The sequence below is a fragment of the Cucurbita pepo genome, chromosome LG04 (genome assembly GCF_002806865.2).
Source record: "Cucurbita pepo subsp. pepo cultivar mu-cu-16 chromosome LG04, ASM280686v2, whole genome shotgun sequence".
In the NCBI taxonomy this organism is placed as follows: Eukaryota; Viridiplantae; Streptophyta; class Magnoliopsida; order Cucurbitales; family Cucurbitaceae; genus Cucurbita; species Cucurbita pepo.
The window spans coordinates 12,402,661-12,416,607 of NC_036641.1; the positions used below are offsets into that span (position 1 = coordinate 12,402,661).

General features: G+C 37.3%; 3 protein-coding genes across 6 annotated transcripts; all 3 read left to right on the forward strand.

The window, feature by feature from the left end:
• Nucleotides 1–83: 83 nt before the first annotated feature.
• Nucleotides 84–2,272, forward strand: LOC111793199 (leucine-rich repeat receptor-like serine/threonine/tyrosine-protein kinase SOBIR1). Its single transcript, XM_023674977.1, is given in 2 exon segments — nt 84–441; nt 443–2,272. Coding segments are annotated over 2 exon segments (2,067 nt in total). The 5' UTR covers nt 84–165; the 3' UTR covers nt 2,234–2,272.
• A 4,280-nt stretch (nt 2,273–6,552) lies between these two features.
• Nucleotides 6,553–9,317, forward strand: LOC111793236 (protein ABHD17B-like). Its single transcript, XM_023675022.1, has 5 exons — nt 6,553–7,151; nt 7,999–8,035; nt 8,110–8,346; nt 8,438–8,485; nt 8,582–9,317. Exons 1-5 carry the CDS (start codon nt 6,850–6,852, stop codon nt 9,071–9,073), a joined length of 1,116 nt encoding a protein of 371 aa, XP_023530790.1. The 5' UTR covers nt 6,553–6,849; the 3' UTR covers nt 9,074–9,317.
• Nucleotides 9,318–9,444: 127 nt separating this feature from the next.
• Nucleotides 9,445–13,050, forward strand: LOC111793234 (autophagy-related protein 16). 4 transcript variants are annotated; one of them, XM_023675019.1, is made up of 5 exons: nt 9,445–9,910; nt 10,113–10,294; nt 10,403–10,598; nt 11,449–12,513; nt 12,773–13,050. In XM_023675019.1, exons 1-4 carry the CDS (start codon nt 9,776–9,778, stop codon nt 12,469–12,471), a joined length of 1,536 nt encoding a protein of 511 aa, XP_023530787.1. In that variant the 5' UTR covers nt 9,445–9,775; the 3' UTR covers nt 12,472–12,513; nt 12,773–13,050. The 4 variants fall into 4 exon arrangements, with proteins under 4 accessions (XP_023530787.1, XP_023530788.1, XP_023530789.1 ...); XM_023675020.1 differs by lacking the exon at nt 12,773–13,050 and having other exon boundaries at nt 9,445–9,660; nt 9,753–9,910; nt 11,449–12,646; XM_023675021.1 differs by lacking the exon at nt 12,773–13,050 and having other exon boundaries at nt 9,445–9,660; nt 9,763–9,910; nt 11,449–12,646.
• The last annotated feature ends 897 nt before the right edge of the window (nt 13,051–13,947 follow it).

The following is a 13,947-nucleotide window of genomic DNA, read 5'->3' on the forward strand; positions in this document are numbered from 1 at the left end:
TATATTTAACCATTTCATACTTTTTATATTAATTAATATTGTNGAGTAGCAATTTGCTTTATAATTAAAAATATATTCTCAAATCTACCCCTTGTTCCAAAGTTGTAGGGTGGTCTTTGTACTTCCCCCTCTCAAAATAAAGATTCAAATTTCTAACAGCTGAAAATGGAAATCACACCAATCAACCTCGGGGATTCTGTCGTCTTTGTGGAAAGGGTGAACAATTTAACTGGCGATCCTGGATTCCATTTAATACAGCCGCCTGTAAACAAGAAGAACACGTCTATCCCTGCAACTCTATTCACACGCCGCAGGAGAATGGCATTCCCTTCCTCCAAACTCCTTCCCTTCTTCGCCTTTCTCCCTCTCCTCCTCCAAGTCTATGCCCGACCGAGGCTTGATCCTTCAGATCTTAGAGCCTTTAATGCCATCAAGAATGACTTTGGGCATTGACGCTCAACTCTCCTCCTCCCCATGCGACCTCGCCGGTGTCTTCTGCGAGCGCCGGCTTTCCAACAATGGCATTTATGTTTTGAGGATCACCAGGCTCATTTTCAAGTCCCAAGGTCTTACCGGTTCTCTTTCTCCGGCTATTGGGCGACTGACGGAGTTGGAACAGCTTACGGTTTCTGACAACCACCTCGTTGGCCACGTACCTGCACAGATTGATGACTGCCGGAAACTGGAAATTCTCCATCTGCAAAGCAACCAGTTTTCTGGCAAAGTTCCATCTGGGTTCTCCTCGTTGATTCGCCTTCGAGACATGGATCTTTCGTCCAATAAATTCTCGGGGAGTTTGGATTTCTTGAAGCATTTCCCCAACTTGGAAAGTCTTTCTATTGCCGATAATTACTTCACAGGGAAGATCCCAGCTTCAATTCGGTCTTTTCGCAATCTTCGAGTCTTCAACTTCTCTGGAAATCGCCTTCTCGAAAGCTCAGCCCCTGTCGTGAAAGGCGTTGAGCTCTACTCAGCAACCAGTGTCCTCAAGCGTTATAAGTTAGCTGAGAATTCCACTACGAAAGGTAAGCCCAGTGCCGCGGCCACAGCGCCAACTTCGAGTGCTCAAGCTTCATCTCCCGCAGCATCCTCTCATAAGCATCGGAAAAATAAAGCAGGAAAGGTATTAGGTTGGCTACTTGGATTGCTCGCAGGAGCAATTGCTGGAACTTTGTCAGGGTTTATCTTTTCTCTACTGTTTAAAATCATCATAGCAGTTATAAAAGGTGGAACCAAGAATTCGGGCCACTCAATCTATGCTCCTAAGCTAATAAAACGAGAGGATTTGGCTTTTCTAGAGAAAGACGATGTGCTTGCATCACTCGAGATGATTGGTAAAGGTGGATGTGGAGAAGTTTACAAGGCCGAATTACCAGAAAAAAGCGGGAGAATGTTTGCGATAAAGAAGATAGCTCAACCCCCGAAGGATGCGGCCGAGTTAGCTGACGAGGAAAGCAAGTTTATGAACAAGAAAATGCATCAGATCAAGTCAGAGATTAGAACTGTGGGTGAAATCCGGCATCGGAATCTTCTTCCTCTTGTAGCCCATGTTCTCCGTCCCGACTGCCACTACCTTGTGTATGAATTGATGAAGAATGGCAGCTTGCAAGACATGTTGAATCAGGTTTCGGCAGGAGCGAAAGAACTAGATTGGCTTACTCGGCACAAGATTGCTGTCGGAGTGGCATCTGGGCTGGAGTATCTTCACATGAACCATACCCCACGTATTATTCACAGGGATCTGAAGCCTGCAAATGTTTTGCTCGACGACAACATGGAAGCTCGAATTGCTGATTTTGGGCTGGCAAAAGTAATGCCAGATGCTCAAACTCACATGACGGCTTCCAATGTTGCAGGTACCGTAGGATACATCGCACCAGAGTATCATCAGACCTTAAAGTTCACTGATAAGTGCGATATATACGCCTTTGGGGTTCTGCTAGGGGTCTTGGTGATTGGGAAACTTCCATCTGATGAGTTTTTCCGGGACACGGATGAGATGAGTTTGGTCAAGTGGATGAGGAATGTTATGACTTCGGATAATCCTAGGAGAGCCATTGATCCGAAGCTCCTGGGAAATGGCTGGGAGGAGCAAATGCTCTTGGCTCTCAAAATTGCTTGTTTTTGCACCATGGATAATCCAAAAGAGAGGCCTAACAGTAAGGATGTCTGATGCATGCTATTACAGATCAAGCATGATGTACCTGAAACTCCCTCTTCTCGGAACATCTAAAATAATAATGCATGCAAAAGAATGTTATCTGCATTTAAATTCTACTTCCATATATTAATATATCATCTGCTTGTATCTTCCAATGCACAACCAAACAATCAATTTTGGATATAAAATAACAAAGTTTAAGAAAGTTGAGGAGTATCGTTCACCGGATACAGAACAACAACTTACGAGAACCAGGAAGAAGAGGTACTACTACTACAATTCAGACAGCAACTAAGACACTTATCAATCTCAGTAAGCCATTTCATAAAATACCACGCATAAGCTATAGAATAACTTTAATATTATATGCAAAACAATCATACGTATTAGTTTTAGTTTAAGGCAGCATGAATCCTCTGGCATCCAGCAATTTGAACCCCGGATAGCATTCTAACGATCTTTTCTACAACCACAGTACCATATCTATCATTCACGTTCTGGTGGCTTTTACTTTTCTGCCCTAAAAAAAATCCCTGGACAGGAGTCCAGTACTTCAAAATTTTGAACAGAAGTTCATATTTTCCGTCTTTCTATTTTTCTACTTTTCTATTTCTTATTTCGCCTTTACGAATGAAAGGATTGTCTTTCTATCACGTACTAATGGGGATAAATTATTTGATGGCAGAAGAACATGAATCAAACGGACCCATACCATACAACTTCTCTTATTAACTACTTGATCCACCAGGAGAAAACATTTTTAAACCGACCTTGGAGAAATACCTCACGAAAACCATTGCAGCTTAAACATTCCAGCGAGAGGAATTTCAAACTTCATTTGTAGAGAAAATTATGCTCACGAAAACAAAGCTGCATCCTGATTTCTACTTCCATAGATTATGGTGTTTGTATTGAGATCAGAATAAGACTACAAAGTTGGAAGAAATTTGCTAACTCTCCCCAATGGCAAAGTACTTGGAACATGTGTTGAGGAAAATGAAAACGTTCATTTCATCACTGAAGAAAAGGACAAGATGAAGTATTCTAGAGAATTCCATTTATTTAGAGTTATTCTGTATTATTTTATTTTGAAGCCTATTAACTTGTGCCGTGTTTCCATCTGCATTTGTACTCCTGCCTATGTGCATATGTTTGCCAGTAGAAATACGCGTAAAATTGGTGGAATCGTGAGAACTTAAGAACTAACTTAAGCATTCTACGATTTACCCAAGCACCGCTGACATTGAAACGTAAAACTATGACAAGTATGCTCACGAGAGAAAACAGTGACAGTTAAACAGAAATTTATGAGAAAAACTATGGGAAGGGGAATCACCTCGCAATCCATAACATCAGAACTCTCGTTTTTCTCGCACTCTGCAGAAATCCGAGCACCAAAGCGAAAATGAAGAAATGATCAGAAAGGAGAGGAAACAAAGAGAAGGAAAATTTGAAAGAAAAAATACATATAGACATACAGAAGGAAAGCGTGATATGAACCAAGTGATCTTCTGCTCTACTCAAGCTTGAAGAAGGCGATAATCAAATTATACTAACAGCTAAAAAAAGGAAAACATATACGTAGTAGACATTTAAGAGAACAAAAGAATCATTTAATTGAACTTCAAACCAAACAATAGATACTGGAGGTGATGGAATTACAGGATCGAATGTGCTGTCCTCCATGGCGAGAGAAATTGGCGACTGCGAGTGGGACTCCGTACGAAGCAACCTTCAAATTCCTACGTGATTTGTTATTCGATTGCCGCCAATTTTAGGTTTTATATGCATCTACTTTGGGCTTTATGACTTTCAATGCCTTTCATTCGGCCTTAAAATTGGGCCCAAAATTTCAATACCTTTTATAAGTTTTTTTTTCAACATAATTTTTATTAAAAAAAAAAATTAAAAAAAATCCTAATAAATCGGTACATATTTCTACCCATATAATTTCTAACCATTCAAATTTTAATATTATAATTTAGTTTCTCCAACAGAATATACAAATAAATAAGTATATATATATATAATATAATATATGTTTTACGATATAATTTCTAGAAATTAAAATTGAAAATTAACTGATTTATTTCTTAATATAACCAAATATATATATATATATATATATATATATATATATATATATTTTTTGAAAATATATTTATATTAAACCGATGAGATAGAAAATATAATCTCGCACTATTAATTTAACAGGTAAAAAATGTTTATAAAAAAAAGTAAAGACAATATTGTAAATTGTAAATTTGGAAAGAATGGTAATAATTTAAAATAAAGGAGAAAGATGAATAAGGTTTAAATTTTTGGTAATAATATATAAGGTGTAATTAATTAGAGAAAGTTAAAACAAAAAGGGGATTGTGGAGGGTCCGATTCCCGTGGAGGAAGCTGCGTGGGGCACCAAACACTAAGGCGGCCACCACACTTGGGCTTGCCTTAGGGTTCATTGGTTCAATGCAATGCCAACCTCCCAATTCACATTTATTCACATTTATTCACATTTATTCACATTTATTCACATTTATTCACATTCTCTCCCCTTTCACACCATATTATAAAAATTAATTCAACTAACTAATTTATTTCGTCTCTCATGTGGGAGCTCTTTATAAATAAAATAATATTGACTCTTTGTTTCATTTATAATTCACTCGTGTTCTTACTTTAATAGGGCAGTGAAATTAAATGATTTTTAAATATATAAGGTAATAAATTATTGATCCTCTTTCATTCCAAAAGTGGCCCTCCTTTTATGCATTATAAATATTCCTGGGAATTGTGTTACATTTATTTCCCCTAATTTAATTCTATTAACCCAATTCTATAAATTAAATTAAAAACAAAACATTTTCGCTGACTTGGCAGATGAAGTTTTTACTTTTTATTGCACGTGGAACACTCATTTCGCTCACGGTAATTTCTTATATACTCCACTCCACCCACTGTCACCCACTCATTTTCCAACCCTATCAATTTATGCCACCCCTCAGACAGTAACTGCCTCTTGCCACGTGGAAATTAATTTAATTCTCTTTATTCCCTTCACCAATCTAATCTCCCGTTTCACTATATAAAATCAATTTATATATTCAACACGACCCGTGTTTTGTTTTGCTCCGGTCGGGTGTTTTATTTTAATTCACTATTCAAATATATATATATATATATATATATATATACATGGAAAATAAAAGAAGAAAATGGAAAATAAATAAGTAAATAAATAAATAAATAAATATAGAATGGTCTATTTGTTTGCGCTTTGCGGAAAGGGGTGGGGTTCGAAATCATAGGGACACGAGTAACGAAATGGGACAGCCTGTCAAGCCGTTTTCAAAGTTTAAAAAAAAAAAAATATATATATATATATATATATTTATTTTATTAGACTATCTCATTTCTTCAACATTACTCTATCTACCTATCATAAATACTCATCATATATTTTCACTATTTTCCTAATTAATTAATTATTCAAATCTCATCTAATTTCATACCATTCCTCAAAAGTACATTTTTTTTCAAATTAAAAATAAAACAGTTTAAGATGAAATTCAATATTCTTACAATAAATAANGGTAGATTGTGTAAATTTTACATGTATAAAGTAATAATTTTTTTTTTAATATTTTTAACGATCATATTCATTATAGTATCGAGACATCAATCCAGTAAAAACAAATATGGTAATAAAATAATAAATAAAATTTAAAATTATATAATTACTGGATATATATATATATATAATCATTGTTAATATTAATTGCTAATAATTTGAAACCAAGTTTAAATTTAAATAAATGGTCTAAAATTTTAGAATCATATATTATGAAAAATATATAATATTTAAATATTATAACGGAAATAATTTTTAAAAGAATTGAAACGTGTTAATTTTATTTTAAGGCACAAATTGAAAAGAGATGAGAATGTAAGAAATATTCAAACATTTTAAGTCAATTTCAATCAATCATATTCTAAATTTGGTGACTTATCTATTCAAAAGGGACGTTGAAAATTTAAAACATAAGTAATTTAATTTTTGACAAGGGATAGAAAACGAGACTTCAGTAGTGTGAGATCACATATTTGTCAGAGATGAACGAAACATTGTTTATAAAAGTACGAAAACCTCTTTCTAGTAAACACGTTTTAAAATTGTGAGAGTGGTGGGCTTGACTGTTTAAATGGTATCAAAACCAGACACAGGGTTATATATAAGTGAGAACATTAAGTCTGAAATTTTGCATGAATTGAAGAGAGAACGAAACATTTCTCGTAAAAGTACCGAAATTCCTCTATAATAGAGGCTTGTAACGACATAGATGGAAGAATGTGTGGGCAAGAAGAAGGTAAGATGGATGTTTCCATGACACTGCAGGTGACAGAAGCGGTTCCCTTGAAATAAACAAGTGAACAAGAACAATAGACCAAAGTCTTCCCTTCGCTCTGCCTCTGTGCTCTGAAGCTCTCCCCGAGACAGATAATAACACATACTTTTCGGAGAAGGAAGCCAAGGAAAAGCAAATCAAAGCAAAGCTAAAAAAGAAAAGCTAAAGAAACTGCAACAATTACTACAAGAGTATGTGTAGATTTCCCCTCTCCCTCTTCTAAAATCCTTGCATCGCATCTTCCACTACCTTCTCCGATTCCCAATCTCACACAGCCTCATGGGTGGGGTTACTTCTTCCATGGCTGCCAAATTCGCCTTCTTCCCTCCCAACCCACCCTCTTACAAGCTCCTCAAAGACCAACCCACTGGCCTCCTTCTCTTGGACCCTTTTCCCCACCGCGAAAATGTCGATGTCTGGAAGCTTCCCACTCGCAAAGGCACTGAGATCGTCGCTGTTTACATCCGCTACCCTATGGCTACTTCTACGCTTCTTTATTCCCATGGAAACGCCGCCGATGTTGGTCAGATGTACGAGCTTTTCATCGAGCTTAGCATCCATTTGCGCGTTAATCTTCTCGGGTATGTTCATTTCTGTTTCGTTTCTTCTTCGTTTTGTACATTGTGGTGTTAATTCGAGTGGCCATTTTCCTGATTATCGGATAGGTCGAGGAGTTTCTTGTATTTGTGTGTTTTTGGCAAATTAGAGGCGAATTATCCTTGCCCATTTGTTGAATCTGTGGTTTTATGGCTCTGGTAGTCAGGGATTGGGATTTTTAGGTTCTTGCTGGAAACTAGATGTTCGTTTACTTTATTGTAAGGTTATAATGTTTGGGGTTCCTTTTGATTGTTAGTGGGTTCGTTGCTCGAGTATTTGAAGTAGAATTATGTTCGATTGAGTTGTTGGAATGGTGATCTATTGCAGATCTGAATTTGGAAGATGGTTCTGTTGGTGCTAATTTGAATTCATTCTTCCTTAGCTGCTACCCATAGTACTCTTGTTCTTCCACGAAAGGTCGAACACGAAACCCCGTCGTACGAAACCAAACTAAATTCAAATGTTTGAATGAACTTGTTCCCAATCTTCCTGACAAAGTGAAATGAGAAATCTAAACCATGTCCTCAGAGTTTACAGCACCACTGTGGGCTCAAGAACAGAGTTGATGAGTGTGGTAGCTGAGTTGGTTTGAATATAATCAAGCCAGCCCGAACTACTTTTTTACTTGCCTGTTTGCTTGATTTGTTTAGGTAGATATAAAAGAACAGGCAAATGTTGTTTGCTGCATATTGGTTTGTTATATCTTTGTTCATTGGGACAATTTATCAATACTGTTCGTAAAAGTCCGACGCGGTTATTGGGTGATGAGATGCGTGCTTATTCATTCAAACTGCGAAAATTAAACCGAACTTCATCTTGAAACTCATGCAGGTACGATTATTCGGGATACGGGCAGTCCACGGGAAAGGTAAATGCAGCAAATCATTTCTGCTTCAAATTTCAGTAGAGGTTAATCTTGTTTCATTCATATGCTTTTTGCAGCCAAGCGAACACAATACTTATGCAGATATTGAAGCTGCATATAAGTGTCTTGAGGAGAAATATGGTGCTAAGCAAGAGGAAATAATCCTTTATGGTCAATCCGTGGGAAGTGGCCCGACTTTAGACCTTGCTGCACGTTTGCCCCGACTACGAGCAGTCGTTCTGCATAGTCCTATACTATCGGGATTAAGAGTCATGTATCCAGTGAAGCGCACGTACTGGTTTGACATCTATAAGGTTCGATATTGTTTGTTGATAACACGAGCTACCTGTAATTGTTTTGTCTGATATTAGGAAGTCCTGATGTTTTTCCCTTGATTATCTGCAGAACATTGATAAAATACCATATGTTAAATGCCCTGTGCTGGTAATTCATGTAAGTGTTTAGATCTTAAGATCTCGTGTTATCAATCATTTCAGCAACCATTTTTCTTACTCCGACTTTGCAATCCGGTGATGTTTTTGTTTCTAGGGAACATCCGACGACGTCGTTGATTTCTCTCACGGTAAACATCTCTGGGAGCTATGTCAAGAGAAATACGAACCCTTATGGCTCAAAGGGGGAAACCATTGTGATCTTGAACTCTTCCCTGAATACATCAGGCACCTCAAGAAATTCGTATCCACCGTTGAGAGGTCGCCCTCACGAAGGAACGGTTCAAGGAAAAGCACAGACCGAATCGAGCAATCAAGAAGGAGCACGGATTGTTTCGAGGCCCCGAGAAGGAGCTCAGACAGGCGAGAGAAACCAAGGAAAAGCGTCGATAGGCTAGACAAATCAAGACCTCAAGGATACAAGTTTGACAACATTGAGAAGCTAGAGAAGCTAAAGATCTCAATTGACCAAGTAGAGAGATCAAGGAGAAGTGTGGAATACTACGAGAAACCGAGGAGAAGCATCGACCAACAGTTCGAAAGAGGTCGAAAGAGTGTGGATTGGTTGGATAGAATGCGCGCCGGGTAGAGGTTCGGGTACAGGGTGGTTCCCTGATAGAAGAAAGGGGTGGTGTGGTATACAGAGAAGATTGGGAGAGAAGTGGTGCTGCTGGGGATTATTCTACCTCTAATTATTGAATTCTAAGAAACAAATGTTTATAGTTTGATTCATGGGAATTCATTCGCTTCCACCTTGATTGTTAATACAACCAAATCATTGTTGTTAATCCCCTCATAAGTGAAGCTCTGATATCTCTTATGGACTCCTTCAATTTCTGATGTCTATTAATTCTCATCTTAATTTTAGAACAATACTTCAATTAGTCATAAAATTCTTGTTATTTTGATTAATTATGTATACCATTTTATTTTGCTTTTAAAAAACAGAAACTATCTTCAAATCCGGATTTAATTTGATTAACCTAAGTATTCAACTTATTGATTAATGAGTTATCGCTCGTCTTGAGAAGATTTTTGTGGTCTCTAAAGTCAATTTTTATGTTTTGGTTAATCTGAAAACGTTTTATTGGAAGAGTTTGATTTTGAACGAAAAGGAAAGATCCCTGATCTGTTGATTTTGTAGGGCAAAAAGATAAGGGAATTGCAAAAATTAGGGTGAGGATTTTGCTTTATTTGTAATTCAAATGGGGTGAGGGCGAAATGATTCTGTTTCTCATTTGCTTCGATCAATCATAATTCATAAGTAGGTTTTTGCAGAGGGCAATCGACTATGATCATGTCCCCAAACGAGATAGCAAACAATGCGATCAGGCACGCTCTCAGGGCGCTGCGCCAACGCCATCTAGTTGAAGAAGGTGCGCATGCTCCCGCTTTTCTCGCTCTCTCTCGGCCCATCATATCGCAGGTTTCCTGTTCTCTCTGAATTTCATTTTGATTTCAGTTTCCCTGCATTTTAATTTCGTCATCTTTAATCAAAATTTACCTAATTACGACCTCTCGTTGTTGCGCACTTTCTAAAACTTCTTCCCCTTGCTCTGATTACTTCCGATCATTTGATTCTATGAACATCCCCTTGTGTTTGGGTATGGCGTTTATGTTGCTTCCAGAGTTCGGAATGGAAAGAGAAAGCAGAGAAGCTGGAGTTGGAGCTTCAGCAATGTTACAAGGCTCAATCGCGATTGTCTGAGCAACTTGTGGTGGAAGTGGCTGAGGGTCGAGCTTCTAAATCTTCGATTGAGGAGAAAGATGCGACGATTGATAATCTGCAGCAGGAGTTAACTCGAGCCAGGTTTTCCCCTTTTCACTCATAACTCTGGGCAGGTTCTTGGGGATTGATTTGAAGAATTCAGTTCAATATCTTTTTGTATGAATGTTTGGAACTTCTTACGTGCTTCAGGGATGAATGCTCCCAGCTAAAGGCAGACTTAGAGATGAAAATTAAAGCCATGGAACTGGCTATATCTGAGAGCCAAGAACTTAAAGCACAGCTTGAAGCAATGACGATCAAAGCTAAGAATACAGAGGCTGAAAATAATATGTTGATTGACCGGTGGATGCTGCAAAAGATGAAGGATGCAGAACGCCTCAATGAGGTTCTTTATGTTTTTGTTTTCTGTTTCCAAGTCCGATGGGTTAAAAATTAGAATCTAGTCATTGTTCAAATGAATGCTAGGAGCTCTAGAAGTGACAAGAAGTCTTAATCTGAACTTTGAATCATTATCATGCTCCACGAGTATATTTCGTTTGCATGCTTCAACACGTAATGATGTTGTCGATTTGTCTTGCTTATCTTTTTTAGTTTGTTTGCCTGGATGTTTATAATAATGTTCATCGTCTGAATTGTAAGTGTTTCAGATAGAATAATCTAAAGCATTAAATGGAAAAAACCAATTTGATATGCTTAATGCTAGATTGCCTCAGAGATCAACTTTGAGCGACTGCCGAGTTTGAACATGTTTTTGAGTTTGTCTTCGTTGATATTAACAACGCACTACTTTCACAATATGTAGATGTTTATACTTCTATCCATTTCTGTCCATTCCTTGCTTGACTTGAACTATTGAACTAATTAACAATCTCAGATCTTGAATAAAGATGCATATGAATTCATGCGTAGACCTATCCTTTCAGTTGTTGAGTTTGGGCTAGTTAATATGTATGCACAAAGCGGAAACTTGTTATCTTTAGTTCAATTTCGAGACAATGTCTGCCAATGAATTCTTGTTTTCCAAAATGAAATAAATTCCTCATCCTACTCAGATTTTGAGTATGATTAGGCCCTGTTGTGGTAGAATCTGGTGAACCGGGCGTACTGCTTCCGAACCTTCTGGGAACCTTGATTCTCTTATGATTTAAGCTATTTTCTTTTTCTTATCAAAGTGATTGATATCATTCCATCCAAGAATCCAAACGTGAATGTAAACTTCTTTTGTTCTTTTTCAGGCAAATGCACTCTATGAAGATATGATTGACCGACTCAAGGCTAGTGGGTTAGAGAAACTTGCTCAGCAACAGGTCGATGGTGTGGTCCGTCAGAGCGAAGAGGGTGCTGAATACTTCGTAGAATCCACCGTACCCTCTGTATGCAAGCATAGTATCCGTGCGCATGAAGGGGGCTGTGGTACTATTTTGTTTGAAAACAATTCAGGAAAGTTGATCAGTGGGGGGCAGGACCGAACCGTCAAAGTGTGGGATACAAATACTGGATCATTAAGTTCCACTTTACATGGGTGCCTTGGTTCTGTTCTTGATCTTGCAGTTACCCATGATAATAGATCTGTCATTGCAGCAAGCAGTTCAAACAACTTATATGCATGGGACGTTGGTTCTGGAAGGGTGCGCCATACGCTTACCGGTCACTCCGACAAAGTATGTGCTGTAGATGTAAGCAAAATCTCGAGCCGACATGTTGTGAGTGCTGCTTATGATCGCACCATCAAAATCTGGGATTTACAGAAGGGTTACTGCACTAAGACCCTCATTTTCCCCAGCAATTGCAATGCAGTTCGGTTCAGCATGGATGGACAGACCATTTGTTCTGGGCATATGGATGGAAATCTTCGGTTGTGGGATATCCAAACAGGAAAATTGCTCAGCGAAGTTGCTGGACACTCCCTTGCTGTTACATCTCTTTCTTTGTCACGTAATGGCAATACGATATTGACTAGCGGGAGAGATAACTTGCATAATTTATTCGATATTCGGTCTTTGGAAGTCTGCGGGACATTACGGGCATCTGGGAATAGAGTAGCTTCCAATTGGAGCCGTTCTTGCATCAGCCCAGATGACAACCATGTTGCTGCTGGTTCCGCTGATGGATCTGTCCATGTCTGGTCAATATCAAAGCATGATATTGTGAGCACTCTGAAAGAGCACACTGCCTCTGTTCTGTGTTGTTCATGGAGTGGGCTTGGGAAACCCCTTGCGTCTGCGGACAGAAATGGAATTATATTTACATGGAACTGAAATAGCATCTACTTGTTTCCCACTTGATGTACAGAAAATAGAGTTGAGTGCGATAAAAGTTATTTGTTTATCATCTTATTATTCATCTCATCCTGATTCTGCTCCAAACATAATGATTTCGATTCATTATTGAAACTGAATGGCTAATTCTATGTTATTCCATTTTGTTGGTTCAGTTCATGAGTTTGTTAGTGTTCTTGATATCTGCTGCGTCCTCATTATTAATCAGAGTCTGGTGGCCGGGCAAGACTTGCTATTGATTTGATATGATCATGGCTAACAATGTATTGTTCTGTTGCAGGACAAGTTGATACACTTAGAAGTTGGGAACAATCAATCTCATTCCTATGGTGCATAAGGTTTGTAATCTTTCCATTATCCTCTGATTTGATCTGATCATAGTGTCTCGATAGCTTTACTACTCGATTGATTTTCAACTCGAGCCTTGTTTTTCCTGGACTTTTTTTTCTAAAACTTACGTGTATTAGGTGAAGATAGTTGTACCTTGAATGATTATTAGGTGAAGATAATTGTACCTTGAATGATTATCTATCAACTAGATTGAAGAAATGTTTACAATGGGTTGTCGTGGTAGACCTATGCTTACAATGGGTTGTCGTGGTAGACCTATGCTGGATGTTGGGCTTTGAGTAACACTTTGACTGGTTCCAAAGCATCAATAAATAGAATTAAATTACACTTCCAAAGCATTTACGAAGTTAATTGGTTTCATTCTTATTAGTAGGTTTAGTGATAAAATAGGCATTCTTGTTGGAGCCGGCCCTTGGAATCCTTAATTTCTTCACTTACTCCTACCCTTCCATTTGCCTTTCTCCCATTACTTTCTTATCCTCGTTTCAAATGGTATCTACCACCTCTTTACAAACAACATTTTGTATTTAAATATTTTTTCTTCAATATTTAAACCTAATTCCTTCTTTCAATTTAATTTGTTTTTTTATTGACACTACAAATCAATCTTTCTAAATCATCTTATCTTCAAGATTACTCTCGCTCATATCTGATTTCAATTAGTTCATGTACTTCTCTCATTTATTCAAAATGTCAAAACTAGTTTATTTCTGATGATATAATATCAGTTTATTGTATTAATTTGTTTCATATTAAACTTATGGGATATAAAGAAAGAAATTAAGGAATAAATCATCCCAATTTTATTGATGCTTATTCTGCTGACATGTTTCAATTAATTACTTTTTTCAAACAAGAATAAGCATCACCATAGTTAATTGTACTTTGACATCTTGTTTACAATAATATAAAAACTGTCTTTTTTAGTATATTTTTTTTTTTATCACGCAATTGCAAATGTCGTAGACGCCTTTAATTGAATATGACTTTTTAATTACGACTACCTAAACAATGTTTATTTTATTTTTATAAACATTACTATTGAAATAATACTCCAACAAGTTAGTTGAATTAAGTTTTTTTTTTTTTAATTATTAACTCAAA